The sequence below is a fragment of the Solanum verrucosum genome, unplaced genomic scaffold (assembly GCF_900185275.1).
Source record: "Solanum verrucosum unplaced genomic scaffold, falcon-dt-bn FXZP01000057.1, whole genome shotgun sequence".
Classification (NCBI taxonomy): Eukaryota; Viridiplantae; Streptophyta; class Magnoliopsida; order Solanales; family Solanaceae; genus Solanum; species Solanum verrucosum.
The window spans coordinates 663,813-682,318 of record NW_026019947.1 but is presented as its reverse complement, the minus strand read 5'-3'; the positions used below and the strand labels follow the sequence as shown (position 1 = coordinate 682,318).

Here is an 18,506-nt window from a genome sequence, read left to right as displayed (position 1 = left end):
TAATTGCTAAAATTAGAGCTGTCAATAGGGGTGTTCACGGGTCGGTTTGAATCGGTTATTGGTCAAAACCAAAACCAAATCAACTTAATCGGTTTTAAAATTATCAAAACCAAACCAAACCAAACTAAGTTACAATATATGGAAAGAACTAATATCTTCCTATTTTACAAATAAAAAATTATGTATCTTAACCCCATTAAAATAGAAGAAATCAAGAAAAGATTTTTTTGGATTTTTACATTTACTTCGCTAACACTCACATTATTTGTCTTTTCTAACTCTTTTTGCACTCTATTTCTTCAAATCGATGATAGTTATCTATCAAAAATATGTTACAATAGTCGAAAAGTGTTGAACAAAGTGATTACAATTTCTTTTTTTATTTCTACGTAAATTTTCATATTAAAGTAGGTATACCAAATTATCAACTTTGTGAATCAGATTCTATGATTCTAACTTTTATCTTTAAAGTTTATCAACTTATTACTTATAGAATTATGTTAACAATTCATATAATAATTGTCTCAATAAAAGGATGTTTTTCAATGTTGAATTGATAAAAACTTATCTAAAAAAAATAATTAAAAAAGTATTTGAAAAATCATTTATATAAAAGATATTAAGTAATAATTTACATCTAAAAATTTAGAAAAATAAATAAATACAGATAAAGATTATTTAAATTTTAGATCTCTAATTAAAATTTCGATTTAGGCCACGAATTATGTTGAGTCGCCCATGCTCTCACAAGAAAACAACAACTTTTCAAGAATCGAAAGGGACCTGATAGAGCTATCAAGTGTGTTTTTAGTTGTTCATCAGAAAGTTGTGTTTTTGAATTTTAACCCGTAAGATCTATTCCTAATCTATAAAGGAATTTCCAGTTGACAATGAGCATAGCTAGGGTTAGCTAAGTAGTATGTTTTTGAAGTCTATATTAACTAGAGTTAGTTGATATAGTCGGTAATATAGTTGTTGCTTTGGCTCATTCTATAATAGAGTTGTTACAAGTTGTAGGATTAAGAATTTAATCCTTGTATTATTATTGAAATCTGTAATCACTTGTTGCTTGAAAATAGTAAAGAGCAGTTTGAAAATCCTGTGGTATAGGTCGTGATTTTTTCTCCCTTCCACGTAAGCATCCTTGTTGTTTCATTATGTACTTTATCTTTTACTGTGTTATAGTGTGTTAAGGACCTTGTCTAGGTGTGGTAGACTCGTGTCACGACCCAAAAATAGACGTGATGACACTCGTCTTATCTCACCAAGACAAGTCAGCCTAAAACTCAACCATTACAATAAAATGCGGAAATTTTTATAATAAACTCAAAAATACCCCTAAAATTTGGTTGTCACGTGTACAAGTCTCTAATGTGTTATAACAAAATTGAAAGAAAATACAAGTCTCAAATGACATTGTTTCTAGAATAGAACAAGATCATAAATAAGGAGAAATAAGGCCCGTTGAAATGACAAGCAACTACCTCACAAACCTCCTCAAGAAGCCTCAAACAAGGAGAAGAGAAAATATCACAAAGGTCTGGGCTAGTAACCTACAAAAAATATAGTAGTAAGGGGTCAGTACCAAACCACACGGTACTCAGCAAGTCAACCTTTAAACACAAGCTAAGGGGATAGAATACGGGTACTCCTTACACATCAATCGAACCTCCACAACTACAACCTGCATAAAACCAGCCCAACCTAACAGTTCACAGTTTACAAGAACATATCTCAACAATAACACTCTAACAATCACATATTCTCAACAACAAACTCAATATTCATCAATCACAACTTCAACAAAAAAGGCACTCACAATATCAGCAACAGACAAGATCAAGTTCACCAAATAGAGGTAATCAAATATCAAGTACTTTCCAACCACCAATAATACATAAAATCATCAAGAATGAAGGATGTCATGGGATGCAATGCAATATGACACCATGAAATGATATGCCTCATAATACCAAGTAGTCTCTCAACCGTATATACATGATACTTCTTGAAAATACATCGAGATTCATGACCTATGGGGGACTCGCGAGGTCCATATACCGACACAGACGATCTCCACATGTCTGTGCGGACGATCTCAACGCACTATCATAAATAAAAAAATCCCCAGCACAGAAGATCTCCACGTGCCCAACTTATAATCAAATTAATCACTCGCATGGATGATCTGCACGTGCCCAAGTTATAATCATACTTGATCTCAACACGGACAATCTCCACGTGTTAGACCTTTACTCACAGTCAATCGTATGTCAATGCATGTGCACGATATGATATCAATAAAAGGGATATGCCTCTCAATCAAATATCAATATGATATGTAATCACCTCGGCTATCACAAGTATACGGTTCAATAAAGAACACAATCACACATAATAAATCAAGTCAGTTAATCACATTGCCTTTTATTACCCCTTTTTCATCATTAGAATTAATCAATGTAGACAATTCAACCCATCACCAAATCTCATTACCCCAAACACATATTATAAGGATATACACGAATTCCATACACTTAGCAAGGGTTTAGAAATTCACTTGCCTCAAATAATTAAGAATTCACTCTGGCACTTGAGCTTTCCACTTTCGTTAGGCTTCCAAATCAATGCAATCTATTCAAATAATTAATCACAATAAGTTTTCAAAACTAACAACAACCATATTACTATAGGTCTAGCTAGACCCAAAAACTTACACAAACCTAAAATCAAGTTCCTAAATTTTGATGCCAATTATCATGTCAACCCTCATACTTCCAAAAGCTTGTGAATATCTTGTTTCACAGTTAGGCGTATAAAGCTGTTGTCAAGGAGATCAGTAGAAGATAATTCATCTCTTATTCACTTGCAATTACAACAATAACTCCTTGGGAATATACATATACTAATATAGAAATAGAAATTATTTCCGTACTGCAACAAAAGCAAATTGACAACCTAACCTACTTGTTAATATCCTACAACTATATTCCATCACCCACTTTTACCGCTTTTCCTCTTCAAAAGTCAACATTAAGTAATACTAACAATTATGCTTACACATTAATTAAAAAGAGATATTTATCACTGCCAATTATTTCCCATTCAAATCATGTTCTCCCTAAATCCAAAAAAATACCACAATAGGCTTACTGCAATTCAATTTGCAAATTACTTTCTTCTCCACCAACGACTAAAATGCCATATGATGCAAACATATTCCTAGAGAGAATAATTGTACTAATTAAGAAATTGTGAATAGCTATTACCTGAAGCAATTTGATCCTCTATTAACGCCGCATAGGGTTTCTCCCTATTCTCGTTATTTATTTTTCTCGGCTGCATGAACTGCTGTTGTTCACAACAACCAGCAACATTTGCCCTTTTATTATTTATTTATCTATTTTCGTTTTTTTATTATTATTAGCAACAAAATAATCTTTTATTAAATCTGAAAATCATGTCACTCATTCTTATAAGTCATAAATTATTTATAAAAGCTACTAAAAAGGGCTAATATAAAAATAATGATTAAAATTCATAAAACGACTAAGAGGGTCGTTACATTATCCACCACTAAAAATCATGTTCGTCCTCGAACATAAAGACAGAGAAGGAAGAATAACCGACATTATCAAGAGCCTGAGAAATGATCTTCTAGACTCGGTGTTCCTCTTTCCTAGTGAGCTCATCCTTAAGATCACTCCATCAAGATCAACTACTAATTACTGAACTTTCGAATCAATTTTGACAAATTTACAAATCACGAGTGATTACCAACCCACAGACTAATTCATGAACCAAATCTAAATTGAAACCCTCTGGACCATAACACACTCCCCACAATGAAACTTTTCTCCCATAACCAAAATAACATTCTGAATCGATACCGTCTACAACTAAAAGTGAATTAAAATCAACCACCACACACTCATAATGCACAAATCATCACAGATCTTTTCAAGATTCCCTTCCACAACACAGTCTTTTTATGAGCTTCAATTATAAAAATCAGATCTTTAGACATCAGATACTCACCAAGGGAGAATCAAACTTATCTAACCCAACGAAGAAAATGATTAAGTAAACATCCAACAAACGATACACTCCAAAATGCAGAATCTCTAACAACACTTTTAGAAAATTGTAACTCTGCATATATAGTAGCTCTTGTATAAGTTCTCATAAGCAAGGTTGTGCGTGTAGAATCACTAGTATACTTCAACTATCCAAAACAACATCAAATCTATCATAACTGAAATGACCAACTCTGCCCAAGGATGCCACCCTACCAGGAAGACCATTGCAGGATCGGTACACCCGATCCACCACTAGGAATTCACCCATAGATGTAGAAACACGCGTAACATAAGTAGTGAATCATACTCCAAATAATGTCCAATACGAAGAATGTGGTCATATAAGAATATACAGAAGCAAGGTCGAATAACACAAGACACTCCTTCCATAGTGCCCATATAAATTCCATTAATCTGACTTCATCGCTCGATTTTTAGCCAACCACAATCAACCAGATCCCCATTACTATATTACAAATAGTCGATTCATCAAACCCCGCATACCCCTCACAGTACTCCATTAAAGCCAAGATTCTTAACACTAACAAAATATCATTACCACATCAGTCATTTACCCTAATCATAATTGCACTAGTCATTTACCCTACTCTCAAACCATCACTAGTATCAAAGACTTTGCAAACACATTGTTGCCTACAATTTCGGAGCTATGACTCCATCTCTTTCCATTTAAACGTCCCATGATAGACATGAGTCTCACAAAAAACCGATCATGCTAAATTTCATATCTGATAATACCTTTCCATCGAGATAAAGTTGTTAAATTTCACCCCATGTCAACTTCACACAAATTTTAACATACCATATTTCAACTACCATTCCAAACCATCGCAAACTTATGCTAAAACTCAGAGAAATCCTTGGTCACTCGAGTAATTTGGTATATTATAAGCTCGAAATCTCTATTCAACATCAAATATCTATGTAACACATCATAACAATCTATGTGGTCCCATCAACAAAGTAGTTTCAATCCCCTCAAAATCTTCATTAACCATGTAGCATTGTAGGTCCACACCGTTGAACATTCATAAGTTACCTATCATATTTTGAACAATTTAGCCCCACATAACATCACATAATCTTACACACCTCACTGTTTTTCACCCAATTTAAAACCCAATCTTCATAAAAATTGTTGATAAATCCCTAGTAAGTCTATCACAACCATAGTCATATAAGAACTTATATATGAAAATTCATACATCCTTCAACTCAAACCAAGAGTCTATATGAGAGGTATTGTTCCTTCACATCTCTTAAATTCTTCCCATGACGCAAATATTAAACAGCTTGAACTCTTTAATACACCATACTCTTTTTCCTTTCGTTGACTTGCTTACCAATCTTACCCTTTGACCCACAACCCATGATATTTTTACATTATCCTCTAAATCAAAACATTACATGAAACCCCCCCTTAGGTATATTTTTTCTTCATACCTGGGACATAATAAACATTTTTAAGCAGCATCAAATCAACACAATTATTTGGAGACACAATAGTCTTACCAATGTGAGCGCTATTGGTAATTTTGTGTCATCACTTCACGACTTCCCTTGTTCTCGGACAAATTTTGCAGCTTTTTTTTGTCACCACTCATATGGTTTGAACATCCCGAGTCAACAATCCAGTCATTCTCATAGTCAATTTGCTTAGAGGTTGTTACTGTAAGAGCTAACTCCTCTTGTTCTACTACAAAGAACACTTCAACATCCCAATCATCTTCACTATTTTCCTTTGGACCGGAGGTAGCAACATCATTGCTCTCAACAGTCCCCTTTTTGAACCATCAAATATTGGCTTTATGTCCCTTCTTCCCACAGTTATGGCATTGCCCTTCAAACCTCTTGTGTTGAACCTATTGTTCTTCGAACTTCCCCCTGGACGAGAGCTTCCTTCTCCTTGATGACTTTTTGACTTATCATCAATTCGTTTTGATCCATTGGCATTGTACTGCTTGGGGTTTTCTCTGCTTTTGTTGATGTAGAGTGCTTCCTCCTCGCCTTTAAGAGAGACTCCGCTCATTTGCTTAGCCAAGGCTTCCTGACATGCTAGCAAATTCTCAAATTCTACAAGTGATGGCTGATTTTTCCATCCGTGTACAGCAGCAATGAAGCTTATATATTTATGTTTCAGACCATGGATGATAATCCGCTTCATCCTCGTCTCTTCAATTGGATCTTGTGGTTCTAACTCTGAAATCTCTCGACATAGCATCTTAACCTTATGAAAGTATTGTGCAATTGGCATGATGCATTGTCCTATCGAGAGTAATTCACTCTCTAGGAGTTGGAGCCTTGTATAATTTTTCTTTGAAAATAGCTTGGCTAATGTATCCCAAGCTTGCTTTGGGGTGGTGGCGTATCGTATGTGCTATAGCACATCCTCTTCGGTCATTGTTTTCAAAGCGAACATAGCCTTACCAACTTTTATCTTCCACTTTCGCAGAGTGCCGTTTGCATCTTCGCCTGCTGGTTGTGTCACCTCGCTACCGTTGACAACCTCCCACAGATCTTGCCCTTGCATATAAGACATTATGCAAGTTGACCATGTACTATAATTGCTGTTGTTGAGCTTTTTCATTCCGCCGACAGCTTGTAGGTTTGTCATTGTGTCAGCAACAATAGTCTCAAGAAAAAAAACTACATTAAATGATCTCACAAGGAACAACCTTGCTCTTGATACCAAATGTAGAACTTAAGCTATAATAAGCTCAAATAAAAATGTCTGAGAAAATAGTTTCCAGAGAATAAGAACAATGGACTAATCTTGTATTCAGTCAGTTAATGATCTTATATAGAATTACCACTTTAATAGAGTAACATTCCCACTAAACCACTAACTAATCCACTAACCTAACTCTCCTAAACTTTAGGAACACATTTCTGCAATACTACGAAATAGGAAAAACTATCAGAGTTAAAAGAAAACAAATACCAATTGAAAGCTAAAATACAACCATACTACATACTTAGTCAAATTAAACTAGGAATGATGTTGTCAACTTTAACAGTCCTTTGAGATCCTATGTCCTCACAAATAAAATGTAATATGTTTTGCAAATTATTTGTTTTAATATAAATTTTGGGTCACACATAATTGATGCTCGAGCATCCACTATACTTTGGCCTACCCTAGGTCCACCTCTGAACAAAAAACCATTGATATAAAAGGAAAAAAGGTATGGTATATTTCTTAGCTTTGCGATGTAGAATTGATATATCTCTCATTAAAAAAAGGGATTCACATATTTCCTTACTATTACAAAGTTAATCACATGTACCCTTTTTTTCTAATGGAAGCAAAAACATTCTTTCAAGTTTATATCTTTTAATTTTTTATTAAATCCATATAGGGGTATATATAATTGTTCTAACTTCTAAGAAAGTTCAGGATATATTTTATCTTTTTTCATGTTTTTTTTACTTCTATTTTTCAACTGCTAATTTGAATTTTAAATATCTCCTTTATATATGTATTTGCTTATTATTATTTGAATTTGTTGTTCTTATTTAATCTTTTCATTCATTGTTAGTATAAAAATGTGAGAATTAAGATAGGAGACGTTTGTGTATTATACATTTATGTTTTCATTCATGATTAGATGCATTTAGTTTAAAACGATTGGTCTACACAAGATTTCAATGGTGCTTTGTCTCTTTCTTTTAATTAACTATTAAAATGCTACAATTAATTAAACATTGAATTGTTCGATCATTTGGATGATTTCTGCAATAAAACATCCGAGATTATTATTTTTTGTTGAGGGATGGTTTGGCAAGGTGTATAAAAATAATGTTAAATAGAGTGTATTAATAATATTTGTATTAGTAATGCTTGTATTGATATTCTTATTTGGCTAGCATATTAAAAATAACATGCATTGCATAAAAATATTTATTGTTTTATTTATAAAAATATCCATAGACCATAATTATGGTAGAAGAGATGTAAAAAGGATTTGAGGAGTAATTAGGTCTTTAAACATGTTAATGCATGCATTAAACTCCCTTGCATTACTTTTTTTCAAAAAAAAAAAAATGGGGGTGGGGGAAGGGAAATAGGGGAGAGGATTGCAATATGGGAATATATCAGACCCTCACCAACAAGGTGAGAATTCAGGTAACCAATGTATATCATTTTGGCTAACAAATAATGACATTAATGAGTTTTTTCTCAAATGAAAATGGCATAGATAAACCAATTTTTTAACGGATGACATAAATGAGTCTTTTCACAAAGTTTGATGACATATTTGAGTCTTTATCAAATTATTAATTGAAAAGAATGTATGCAAAATGTAAAATTAAAAAAAGAAAAAAGAAAATAAATAAATAGAAATGGTGATCAATAATATGCCACATAGGGGTCTACATGACCGGATTGGTTGGGTTTTTTAAATATCAAATTAAATCATCTGTGTTGAATTTTTTAATTTAAAACCAAATCAAACTAATAAAATTCAGATTTTTCAACTTCATGATTTCTGTAAAGTAATCATACAAACAAATAATTAACTTGTTTTCCTAATATTTCTTTAGTCCTACCTAAATAAAACTATCTAAAGTGTTTCTTAAGAAAATAACACAAAATATGAGATGAATGATGACACAAAAATATTCAATAAAAATATAATAATAAAATCGCATAAAAGAAATATTGCAAATTAACAAGTCATAATAAGTATTAGTTACATGATTAAACATTAAAGAAAAATTAAAATTAGGTTATGTATTTAAAATGTGTAAACCAATGTAAAACTAAAGAACAAATATTCAACATTATTGTTTTACTTAGTGTTGAATTAATTTGTTTTGTTAGCAATAGTATTGATTTGATTTTGATTTGAGTTTCATTGAGTTACTAGTATCTACGAACCATAGCCTTTTATTAGACCATTCAAAATTCTAGGTCTCAAAAACTTGAAATAATATGTTAAAAAGATAAAAACTATGAAAAAGTATAAGAAATATTTAGAATTTATATCAAGTAACTATGTTTATGTATAAAATAAAATTTAAAAGTCATATATACAATGTGGGGTTGATTTTTATTAGTTAAAACCAAACTAACGCAAATATAGTCGGGAGTTTTTTCAATACCAAACCAAACCATTAGTCTGATTTTTTTTTTTTATTTGAGTCAATTTGCAGTATGATTCAATATTCAGTTCAATTTTATACACCTCTAATGCCACATCACTTTGTCTATATATAACTTTATTATATATATATATATATATAGATTGTTCGATTGCGAGAACATGCATAGTATAGATGAAAATCATCCATAACAGTGTGTATATTGGTGCAATTAGGGTTGTTCATGGTTATGGTTAAAAAAATAAATCGAACCGCAATTCGAATCAAACCGATTAAAAAACTCGATATTTGATTTGATTAGGTTTGATTTTACATTTTGAAAAATCGATACTATTTGGTTTGATTTTGGTTTTACTAAAAAATAACCAAACCGAACCGATAAATAATTAGATATATAAATTTTATAATTATCTATATATTATTCATAAATAAAATATAAATATTTTGTTAAATTTTAAGTAACTTAAGTTTTAACTTTACCATTTTCTCAAGCCAACATGTAAATTTTAGTCCATCTATTACAATCATAAGTCCAAGTCTATCAAAATTTATTACTTTAGTCTTTACCTACCATGTCTTCCGTAAGACAGTTACACCTTCTCTTAATTGAATCACTTTGTTCGTGTAATGATAACTTCAGTATTGTTTAATTGTTTAATTGAACCAACAATAGCTTTTCAGTGGATCGTTCATGTACTAAGTGTTTGTGTCAATCAAGATACGTATGTCCACAAAAATTTATTACTTTCAAACTAAAAAAACCAGAAAAACTGAACCAAATCATCAATAATCAAACTGACGGTTATTTTTTTCGTATGGTTTGATTTTAGAAATTCAAAAAACCGACTAGATTGGTTTGATTTTGATTTTAACCAATAACCGATCCAAACCGAACCACGAACACCCCTAGGTGCAATCTTCAATTGTCCGATTTTAAAATAACAAAGTTAGCAAAGTGTTTTACACATTTCTGGTTTGTAAAGAAGAACATACAGTTGGAACAAATAATTATTAGTCCCTCCATCCCAATTTATGTGACACTTTTCCAATTTCGAGATTCAAACAAGTCTATCTTTGACCGTAAATTTTTCATATATCTTTTAATTATTTTGAACTGTCAATTATTGTGACTTATAATACTTTTACGTAGTTTACAAATATATAAATTTCATTTAAAAAAATAGAAGATTCCATACACAAATTTTCCATCAAACTTCATTTGTTTAACTCTCAAAGAACATAAAGTATCACAAACATTGGGACAGAGAAAGCATAATGCATCGAAGGATATATCAAGTAACCAAAGCATAGGAAGGTAACAAAACGTTTAGGTCTACACTATATAACGTGCCAACAAAATCCTTAACACATCAAACTTAAATCGTGAATCGGTCTCTCTGTTCTAGAGTGATGAGAAAATGGGGACACCGGTTAAGCTACATCCGCTATCAACAATGAAAATATTGCCCGATACATATTTTGATGAATCAAGGTTTAAATACCTTACGACTGATGTTATAGCTGGATTTGTCGTTCCAAAATCTCTCAAAGGAACAATTCTCGAAACAACTGGTTTGTACGATTCCTTTTGAATAAGACTCTCTGTTATCTCAGATCTGAAAATTGCTGGTGCTATTGAGTTCACTCTAATATTGTTTACTCCCATTTCAAGTGCCATCATCTGCAATAATTCGAAGAAATTAAATGGAAAATTTGATAAAACGTCAATGCCTAGCTCATAACGTACCCTAGTGAACATGTCCAGAGCCATCTTTGAAGAAGCGTAAGCAATAGACCCGGGCAATAGTACCCGATTCAGACCAGAAACTGAAGAGATATTAATAACAGATCCTCCGCCCTGTTTAGCATCGCGCATGCGTCTACAGACGTATTTTGACACCAACCATGCCCCTCTGAGATTCGTGTTAAAGGTATGTTCCCACTCCTTCTCTGACAATTCTAGTGAAAAGCTCACACTACCTATATAAATATATTATATGATATTATCAGTGACGGAGTCAGAAATTTCACAAAGGGTGTACAGAAACAACAACTTATGCATTTAATTATTTCGTGTATCATTTTACTTATATATATATGGTAATATTTTCTCTTTCCGATGAAGGGTGTCCAATTTACCACCATGTGGCTACGCCACTGGATATTGTTACTGTGTTGACGTGTGTAATCATTGATGTTATATGAAGCTTAATTTATCTTTTTTGAGAGATTACAATTATATGCAACCATACCTCTAATGCCAGCGTTGTTAATCAAGGTATCGATACGTCCAAAGGCATTCCAAGCTATTTGTACAGCGACCTCAATGGTAGCACCATTGGACATGACATCAAGCTCGAGGGCGAATGCTCGCTGGAGACCCTCTGAATTAATGTGGTTGCAGAGAGATTTCAACATGTCAATACGACGAGCAGCAGCGATGATGCTGCAACCGGCTTTGGCCAAGTCGAGACACAACTCTCGCCCAATTCCAGACGACGCCCCTGTAACCATCACTACTTTCCCCTTCAGGTCTTTCCACGACTCCATTTTTCTTAGGGAATTGGGAAGGATAATATAATGTTATAAGGTAGGAAGTTATATAGAAAACATGATGTGTGTTATATTGCACTCCATTTACTTTTTGGGCCAAAAATGTCCTTTGACCTTAACTTTTTCGGACATAAATGACCTCATTGCTAAGTCCACAATCATGAGGTGGATGCATGATAATATTGTACAAAATTCCATGTACTTTTTTCGTCTAATAGAAGTGAAAAAATTAATTTTAAATAATTTTTTTAATTATATATTTTAAAAAAATATTAACCTAAATGCTGAGGTGACATCTCATGAAGGCCAGTGAAAAGCCAAAAAAATGAGAAAAGTTTGATCAATATTAGACGAAATTTTTTATTTTGTACAACGCACACTTATTGTAAGTTGTATGAGGGCATCTTTGGCTGCCATTTGTATATTCTGGGATCCACTGGCTACTATTTACTTATTTCAATTTCCTACTTTTTCCCTTCTTCAATTTTAATATTTTCTCTTACTTTTTCTTTCTCATCACGCAGTCTTCTTTTTTCAGCTTCTTTAACTCTTAACTTAATTTTAATTTTAATTCATTGAGAAACTTTGGGTTTAAAAATAAATGGGCGGAGAATAAATTAAAATAATATATAAAATTTAAATTCTATTTTTGGATGAGTTTGAAGAAGTTAATGATAGTGAAACTAAAAAATAAATTGAACTCACATCAACAAAGTATAAATTTATATAGTCAACTAATTAAACTACTAAAATTCAACCGACTTTAGTTATTACACTTAAATATACAATCTAATTTTAATTGCTTAAATTTTGGTCATAATTTATTTTTTGGGTTTCAATCTTAATTACTCAATTCTTAATTATTAAATTTATTTTTTGTTTATTTTATAACCACTTAATATATCTGAATACTTAATATTTATAATAATATGTTAATAATATTAAGCACCCAATTATCTTTTATTCATTTTATATTTGTTAAATTCTTTATTTGCTTGGCATCAATACGATAATATATTATTGCTAATATTAATTTTGTGTTTCTTGTTCGAAATTTTCTCTTTGAATTTTCTTTATACTTGATGTTTTAAGATATGAAATGAAAATTTTAAAGATTCAATTTTTTCCGATGTTACAAAAATTAATAGTAATATCAATACTTTTTTTTTGCACTGAGAGTTAGGACTTAAAAAAAAAAAAAAGATCTATAGGAATGTTGGTAAAAAAAAGGTGCAGAAATAAAATAAAAAAATGTAAATGAAGAACAAACTAAAATTTGAGAAAATGGAAGACTGAGACAAAAAGTGTGACAAAGAAAGGGACCCACAAATACACTTGTCAAAAGCAAATTGTGCCCTCATATATCTATTGTTGGTTGTACCTCAAACATCATAAGTTTTTTCAATATTAGACACATCCTTTTTTAATTGATCATTTTATAATTCATTAGTACACATAACTAGTGAATTTATCCGCGCTTTGCATGACATGAAAAACACAAATAATTTACTAAACTCAAAAATTGATCAACGTTTATCTGCTGCGGCTGCCGCTTTCTTTATGCAGTGCTTCATTCTCTGCGAAAAACCCATATGCAGGATTCTTTTACCTGATTAAAATGAGTCAAGATTATATTTATTCAGGTTTATTATTTTCTTGACTTACAGTATTCCCTGGATACAAATTAATTCCCAGAGATGCGGGGAACACAAAATAGACAAATATGCCCAACATATTTTAATTAGCCAAATAATACTTTTATTTGTCCCAATTTGTTGTTAAAAATTAAATTTGCCATTTCATGTTACATCTTTGAAAAAGAGAAATTGTCATGTGTTATATGATAAACTGTCTTTGTTTTGGTTGTTAAGAGAGCCAAAACAAAGACTTTTCATGTTACATCTTTGACTAATACATGTGTTATTACAAGTGTTAGGACTAATATGAACTATATATAATTTCCAGCATTCATTGACTTGAGAAATATTAATAGTCTTTACATATTGTGTGACACATTGAATGTGAATATATAATAGACAACTCTAAAATTGGCTGAAAATGATTAGGTGACCTTCCTGGAATTGATAACTCCAAAGAGACAATTAAATATGTATGGTAAATTTCTTTGCTTAATATATATATATATATATATACATACTCATCAAACTCTTTGAATAGACGAACAAAGCAAAGATTTCTTGATTTCTTCTCTACCAACTTATTAATTGGTTATTTTAGTGTAGAAATGGGTTATGTAAAACTTGCATCTTTTATGCTATATCCCTTCCTCTGTCAACTTTATTTCTCCGCATCCTTACCTTTTTTGTGCCCCGAAGATCAAGCTCTTTTCCTTCTACGATTCAAGCACATGTTTATAATAAATCCTAATGCTTCTGCTGTTTGTGACTTTTCACATCCAAAAACACTTTCATGGAACAAAAGCACAAATTGTTGCTCATGGGATGGAGTTTATTGTGATGGGACGACACGGCAAGTGATTGAGATCAACCTCACTTGTAGCCAACTTCAAGGCAAGTTTCATTTCAATAGTAGCCTCTTTCAACTCTCCAATCTCAAAAGGCTTGGTTTTTCTGGTAATGATTTCTCTGCATCCAATATTTCACCTAAATTTGGTGGATTTTCTAACTTGACGCATCTTGATTTGTCGTATTCAAGTTCTACCGGTCTAATCCCTTATGAAATCTCCCACCTCTCTAAATTACGTGTTCTTAATATTCGGAGTTATTATCCATATGGTCTTAGATTCGGACCTCAGATTTTTGAACTGCTCCTTAGGAACCTAACCCAGTTAAGAGATCTTCAACTTGACTTTGTGAATATCTCTTCCACCATTCCTCTAAATTTCTCTTCTTATTTAACAACTCTAAGGCTTCCATACACACAATTACGTGGGGTATTGCCCGAAGGAGTTTTCCACCTTTCTGACTTAGTATCTCTTGATTTAACATACAATCCCTAGCTCAGTGTTAGGTTTCCTATGACAAAATGGAATAGTAGTGTATCACTCATCAATTTACGGCTCAGTCATATGAATTTTACTGGTGAGATACCTGAATCATTTGGCTATTTAACTTCACTGTATGCCTTGGACATGAGTTTTTCTAATCTCTCAGGTCCCATTCCTAAACCTCTATCGAATCTCACCCACATAGAGACTTTGATCCTTTGTAATAACAATCTTGAAGGACCGATTTCCCATTTCTTGAGATTTGGAAAGCTCTGGGAGTTATCACTTCGAAATAACAACTTCGATGGCCAACTTGAGTGCTTATCCTTTAACAGAAGCTGGACGCAACTTGTAATCTTAGATTTTTCGTCCAATTTCCTAGCTGGTCCAATTCCATCCAACGTAAGTGGACTGCAAAACCTACAATGGCTCATCTTGTCATCAAACCACTTGAATGGGACTATACCATCCTGGATATTCACCCTTTCTTCACTAACTAATTTAGACTTGAGTAATAACAATTTCAGTGGAAAAAATCAGGAGTTCAAGTCCAAAACATTGTCTTACGTTACTCTAAAACAAAATCAGCTGGAAGGTCCTATTCCAAAATCATTCCTAAACCAGCAGAGCCTAGAAGTTCTTCTCCTTTCGCTGAATAATCTCAGTGGACAGATTTCTTCAACCATCTGCAATCTGAAAACACTAGCAGGTCTAGATCTTGGAAATAATAATTTGAAGGGAATGATCCCACGTCTGGGTGAGATGAGAGCAGTTGGAGTTTTGGATTTGAGAAACAATAATCTTAGTGGGACAACTAAAACTACTTTTAGTATTGGAAACCAACTCAGCGTCATTAAATTGCATGGGAATAAGCTAGAGGGGAAAGTCCCACGATCTTTGATCAATTGCAAGTATTTGGAAGTTCTTGATATAGGTAACAATGAGTTGAATAATACATTTCCAAATTGGTTAGGAACTCTACCAAATTTGAAAATTGTAAGCTTGAAATCAAATCAGTTGCATGGTCACATCAAAGTTTCAAAGAACAAAAACTTGTTTGCCGAACTTCAAATTCTAGATGTCTCATCCAATGGGTTTAGTGGGAATTTACCAGCGAGTCTTTTTGAGAATTTCCAAGCCATGAGGATAAATGATCCGAACGTGAGAACCCCAGGGTATGTAGGAGATACATTTACTATTTATGAGTCTCCTCCTAGAACCCCAGGGTATGTATGAGATACATTTACTATGTATGAGTCTCCTTCGAGATACCCAGGGTATTTAGGAGATCATTTTTCTATTTATGAGTATGTGATCGCTATTAAAGCAAAGGGACGGGATCTTGATTCCGTTCGAGTTTTTCCTAAAAACATAATCATCAATCTCTCTAATAATAGATTTGAAGGTTATTGATGAGTCCACAAATTGGACTCATTTAGTGCTATATTTTAATAGAAATTGTGTCCTTAAATGCTTATTTTATCTCAATATCTGATGAAAACCCTTAAGTTTCAGGTATTTGAAGTTTGAAGGAAAGCATGGACACTATGTCGCAAAAAGGAACGAAAAGGCTGAAAAGAACGAAGAAATGAAGGCCTGAGGATCGCCGAGTCCACTTGGCGAGTTGCCATAGGGTCTTACTTCACCTTTTGTTCCCTGAAGGAAAGGATCAAGTCGGCAGAAAAAGGGAGCAGTCGGCGCATCACCGAGAAGTTCCACGAAGTAGTACCATGTCGCCCAATGACCTAGAGCATGACGATGCTGAAGGCTGGTGCAAGACGGCGATGAACTACACCAAAGGGCGAATCACTGAGTTGATCGACGATTTTGACTAACGACGCCGAATGATCCGTTGCATCACAAATATGTGAAAACTATAAATACTAGTTAGAGTTGTAGTTTTAAGAGTCGAACAATTATTATAATTTTCATATAGAATAATACTTTTTGATATTTTTGCTCTATGTTTGAGAGGTTTTGAAGACTTGAAGATCCAAAGGGTTTCATCTTCAAGATTTGGATTTGGGTCTCTTGGATTCTTCAATTTTGGCCTGTATCAAGACTTAAATCTTCATACCCAGTTGAATGCGAGCTCAATTTGGTATAAATTTCTATCTCTTATACATGTGTGGCTAAAAATCCCCAATTATTGGGGTGTGATTTAGCGAATATGGGTTAGGATAATTGTTGGGTCTTGATTGTTGATAGTTTAATCGTAGTTTAATTATGATTTCATTTAGTAGTTGTGGATGAATTTAATGAATTTGTAGTTGCAAATACAAGTTTATTTATGTGTTTTCGGCTTGCGAGAGAGAGAGGTCGTAAAACTAAAACTACTTAATTGATGGCCGGTGGGAGTGGGTCGACATGAGGTTCATCTCGAGAGAGTGAATCCTAGTCTCATTCCCACACACTCAGCTCGAGAGAGTGAGTGGGTTAAGGCGTGGGTTGGTCTTCATGCGGCAAGTGAGTGTCCGAGAGGAACACATTTGAAACGGAGTAAGTGTCTCGGGAAAGAGCTTATCCCCCTTAAAGTTTAGCCTAGTCATAATTATTCTATGAATCTTCTATCGAAAGCATGTACCCAATAGTCTAGCTTAACCCATATTCCCGTCACATCCCAAGGATCCCCTTTCATTTCTTAGAAATCCTTGTTTATTTTGCTGCTTTTACTTACTTGTGACAAAACCCCCCATTGTTAATTGACACTCTTGTGCCCCCTTTAATTTACAATGTTTTTAATTGTTAGTGTCTTTAGCTACGACTAGTTAGAACTAAATTTTATTTTTCTGTTATTCTCAAAACCACTCCCTTGGGAATGATCCCAACCCTTGGTTAGGTTACTAAACTATTGTACGATCGTAGACACTTGCATCGAAAGTCCCAACCCTTGGTTGGGTTACTAAACTATTGTACGATCGTAAACACTTGCATCGGAAGTTGTGTCTTGATTACACAAACATCAGTTATATTCCAAGTATTATTGGAGATCTCGTTGGACTTCATACATTAAACTTATCTCATAATCTCTTAGAATGTCATATACTAGCATCACTACAACATTTATCTATACTTGAATCGTTGGATCTCTCATCTAACAAAATCGGAGGAGGAATTCCACAACAACTTGCATCCCTCACATTTCTTGCAGTCTTAAATCTTTCTCACAATCATCTTGTTGGATGCATCCCCAAAGAAAAACAATTTGATACATTTGAGAGGAGTTCATACCAAGGAAATGATGGATTACGTGGATTTCCACTTCCAAAAGATTGTGGTGGTGATGATAGGGTATTACAAAGGACAACTCCAGTTGAGCTAGATCAAAGAGAAGGCGAAGATTCAACAATGATCAGTTGGTAGGCAGTTCCCATGTGTTACGGTTGTGGTCTAGTTGTTGTAGTTTCCTTAATATACATAATGCTGGCAACCCAATATCCAACTTGGTTTTCGAGGATGGATGAAGAATTAGAGCACAACATTTTTACGAGAGTGCAAAAGTACAAGAAAAGAAAATACTATGTAATCTCCAGGTGTTTAACTTGATCATCAGAAGATTTTAAAAAAATAATCAATGTATATGTTCTACCTCTTTCATCCTTAAGCTCTTAACTTAATCAGATTCTTCATTTTTGAAAATTGCAGGATTCAAGTCTAATATGCTGGTTGGTGATGCTAATAAAAGTTATTATGTTGGTGATGTTTCTCTAGTTTTCATTACCATATGAATAAAAGTAGAGTTTTCGTTTATTACATATTCGACCGCAAAGTTCGGTTAA

The 18,506-nt window shown here is 33.1% G+C and overlaps 1 protein-coding gene and 1 pseudogene across 1 annotated transcript; one reads left to right on the top strand and one right to left on the bottom strand.

The window, feature by feature from the left end:
- Positions 1 to 10,608: 10,608 nt before the first annotated feature.
- Positions 10,609 to 11,771, bottom strand: LOC125810609 (uncharacterized). Its single transcript, XM_049490083.1, has 3 exons — positions 11,459 to 11,771; positions 10,954 to 11,186; positions 10,609 to 10,887 (listed from the first exon to the last, which is right to left on the bottom strand). Exons 1-3 carry the CDS (start codon positions 11,754 to 11,756, stop codon positions 10,609 to 10,611), a joined length of 810 nt encoding a protein of 269 aa, XP_049346040.1. The 5' UTR covers positions 11,757 to 11,771.
- Positions 11,772 to 14,004: 2,233 nt separating this feature from the next.
- LOC125810777 (receptor-like protein Cf-9 homolog) lies at positions 14,005 to 18,273 on the top strand (annotated as a pseudogene).
- The last annotated feature ends 233 nt before the right edge of the window (positions 18,274 to 18,506 follow it).

Coding starts and splice junctions, on each gene's coding strand:
- LOC125810609 (XM_049490083.1), bottom strand. CDS start 11,756: ATGGAGTCGTGGAAAGACCTGAAGGGGAAAGTAGTGATGGTTACAGGG. Junction 11,187..11,458: donor TAACAACGCTGGCATTAGAG/GTATGGTTGCAT, acceptor ATATTTATATAG/GTAGTGTGAGCTTTTCACTA. Junction 10,888..10,953: donor CTCTGGACATGTTCACTAGG/GTACGTTATGAG, acceptor GAATTATTGCAG/ATGATGGCACTTGAAATGGG.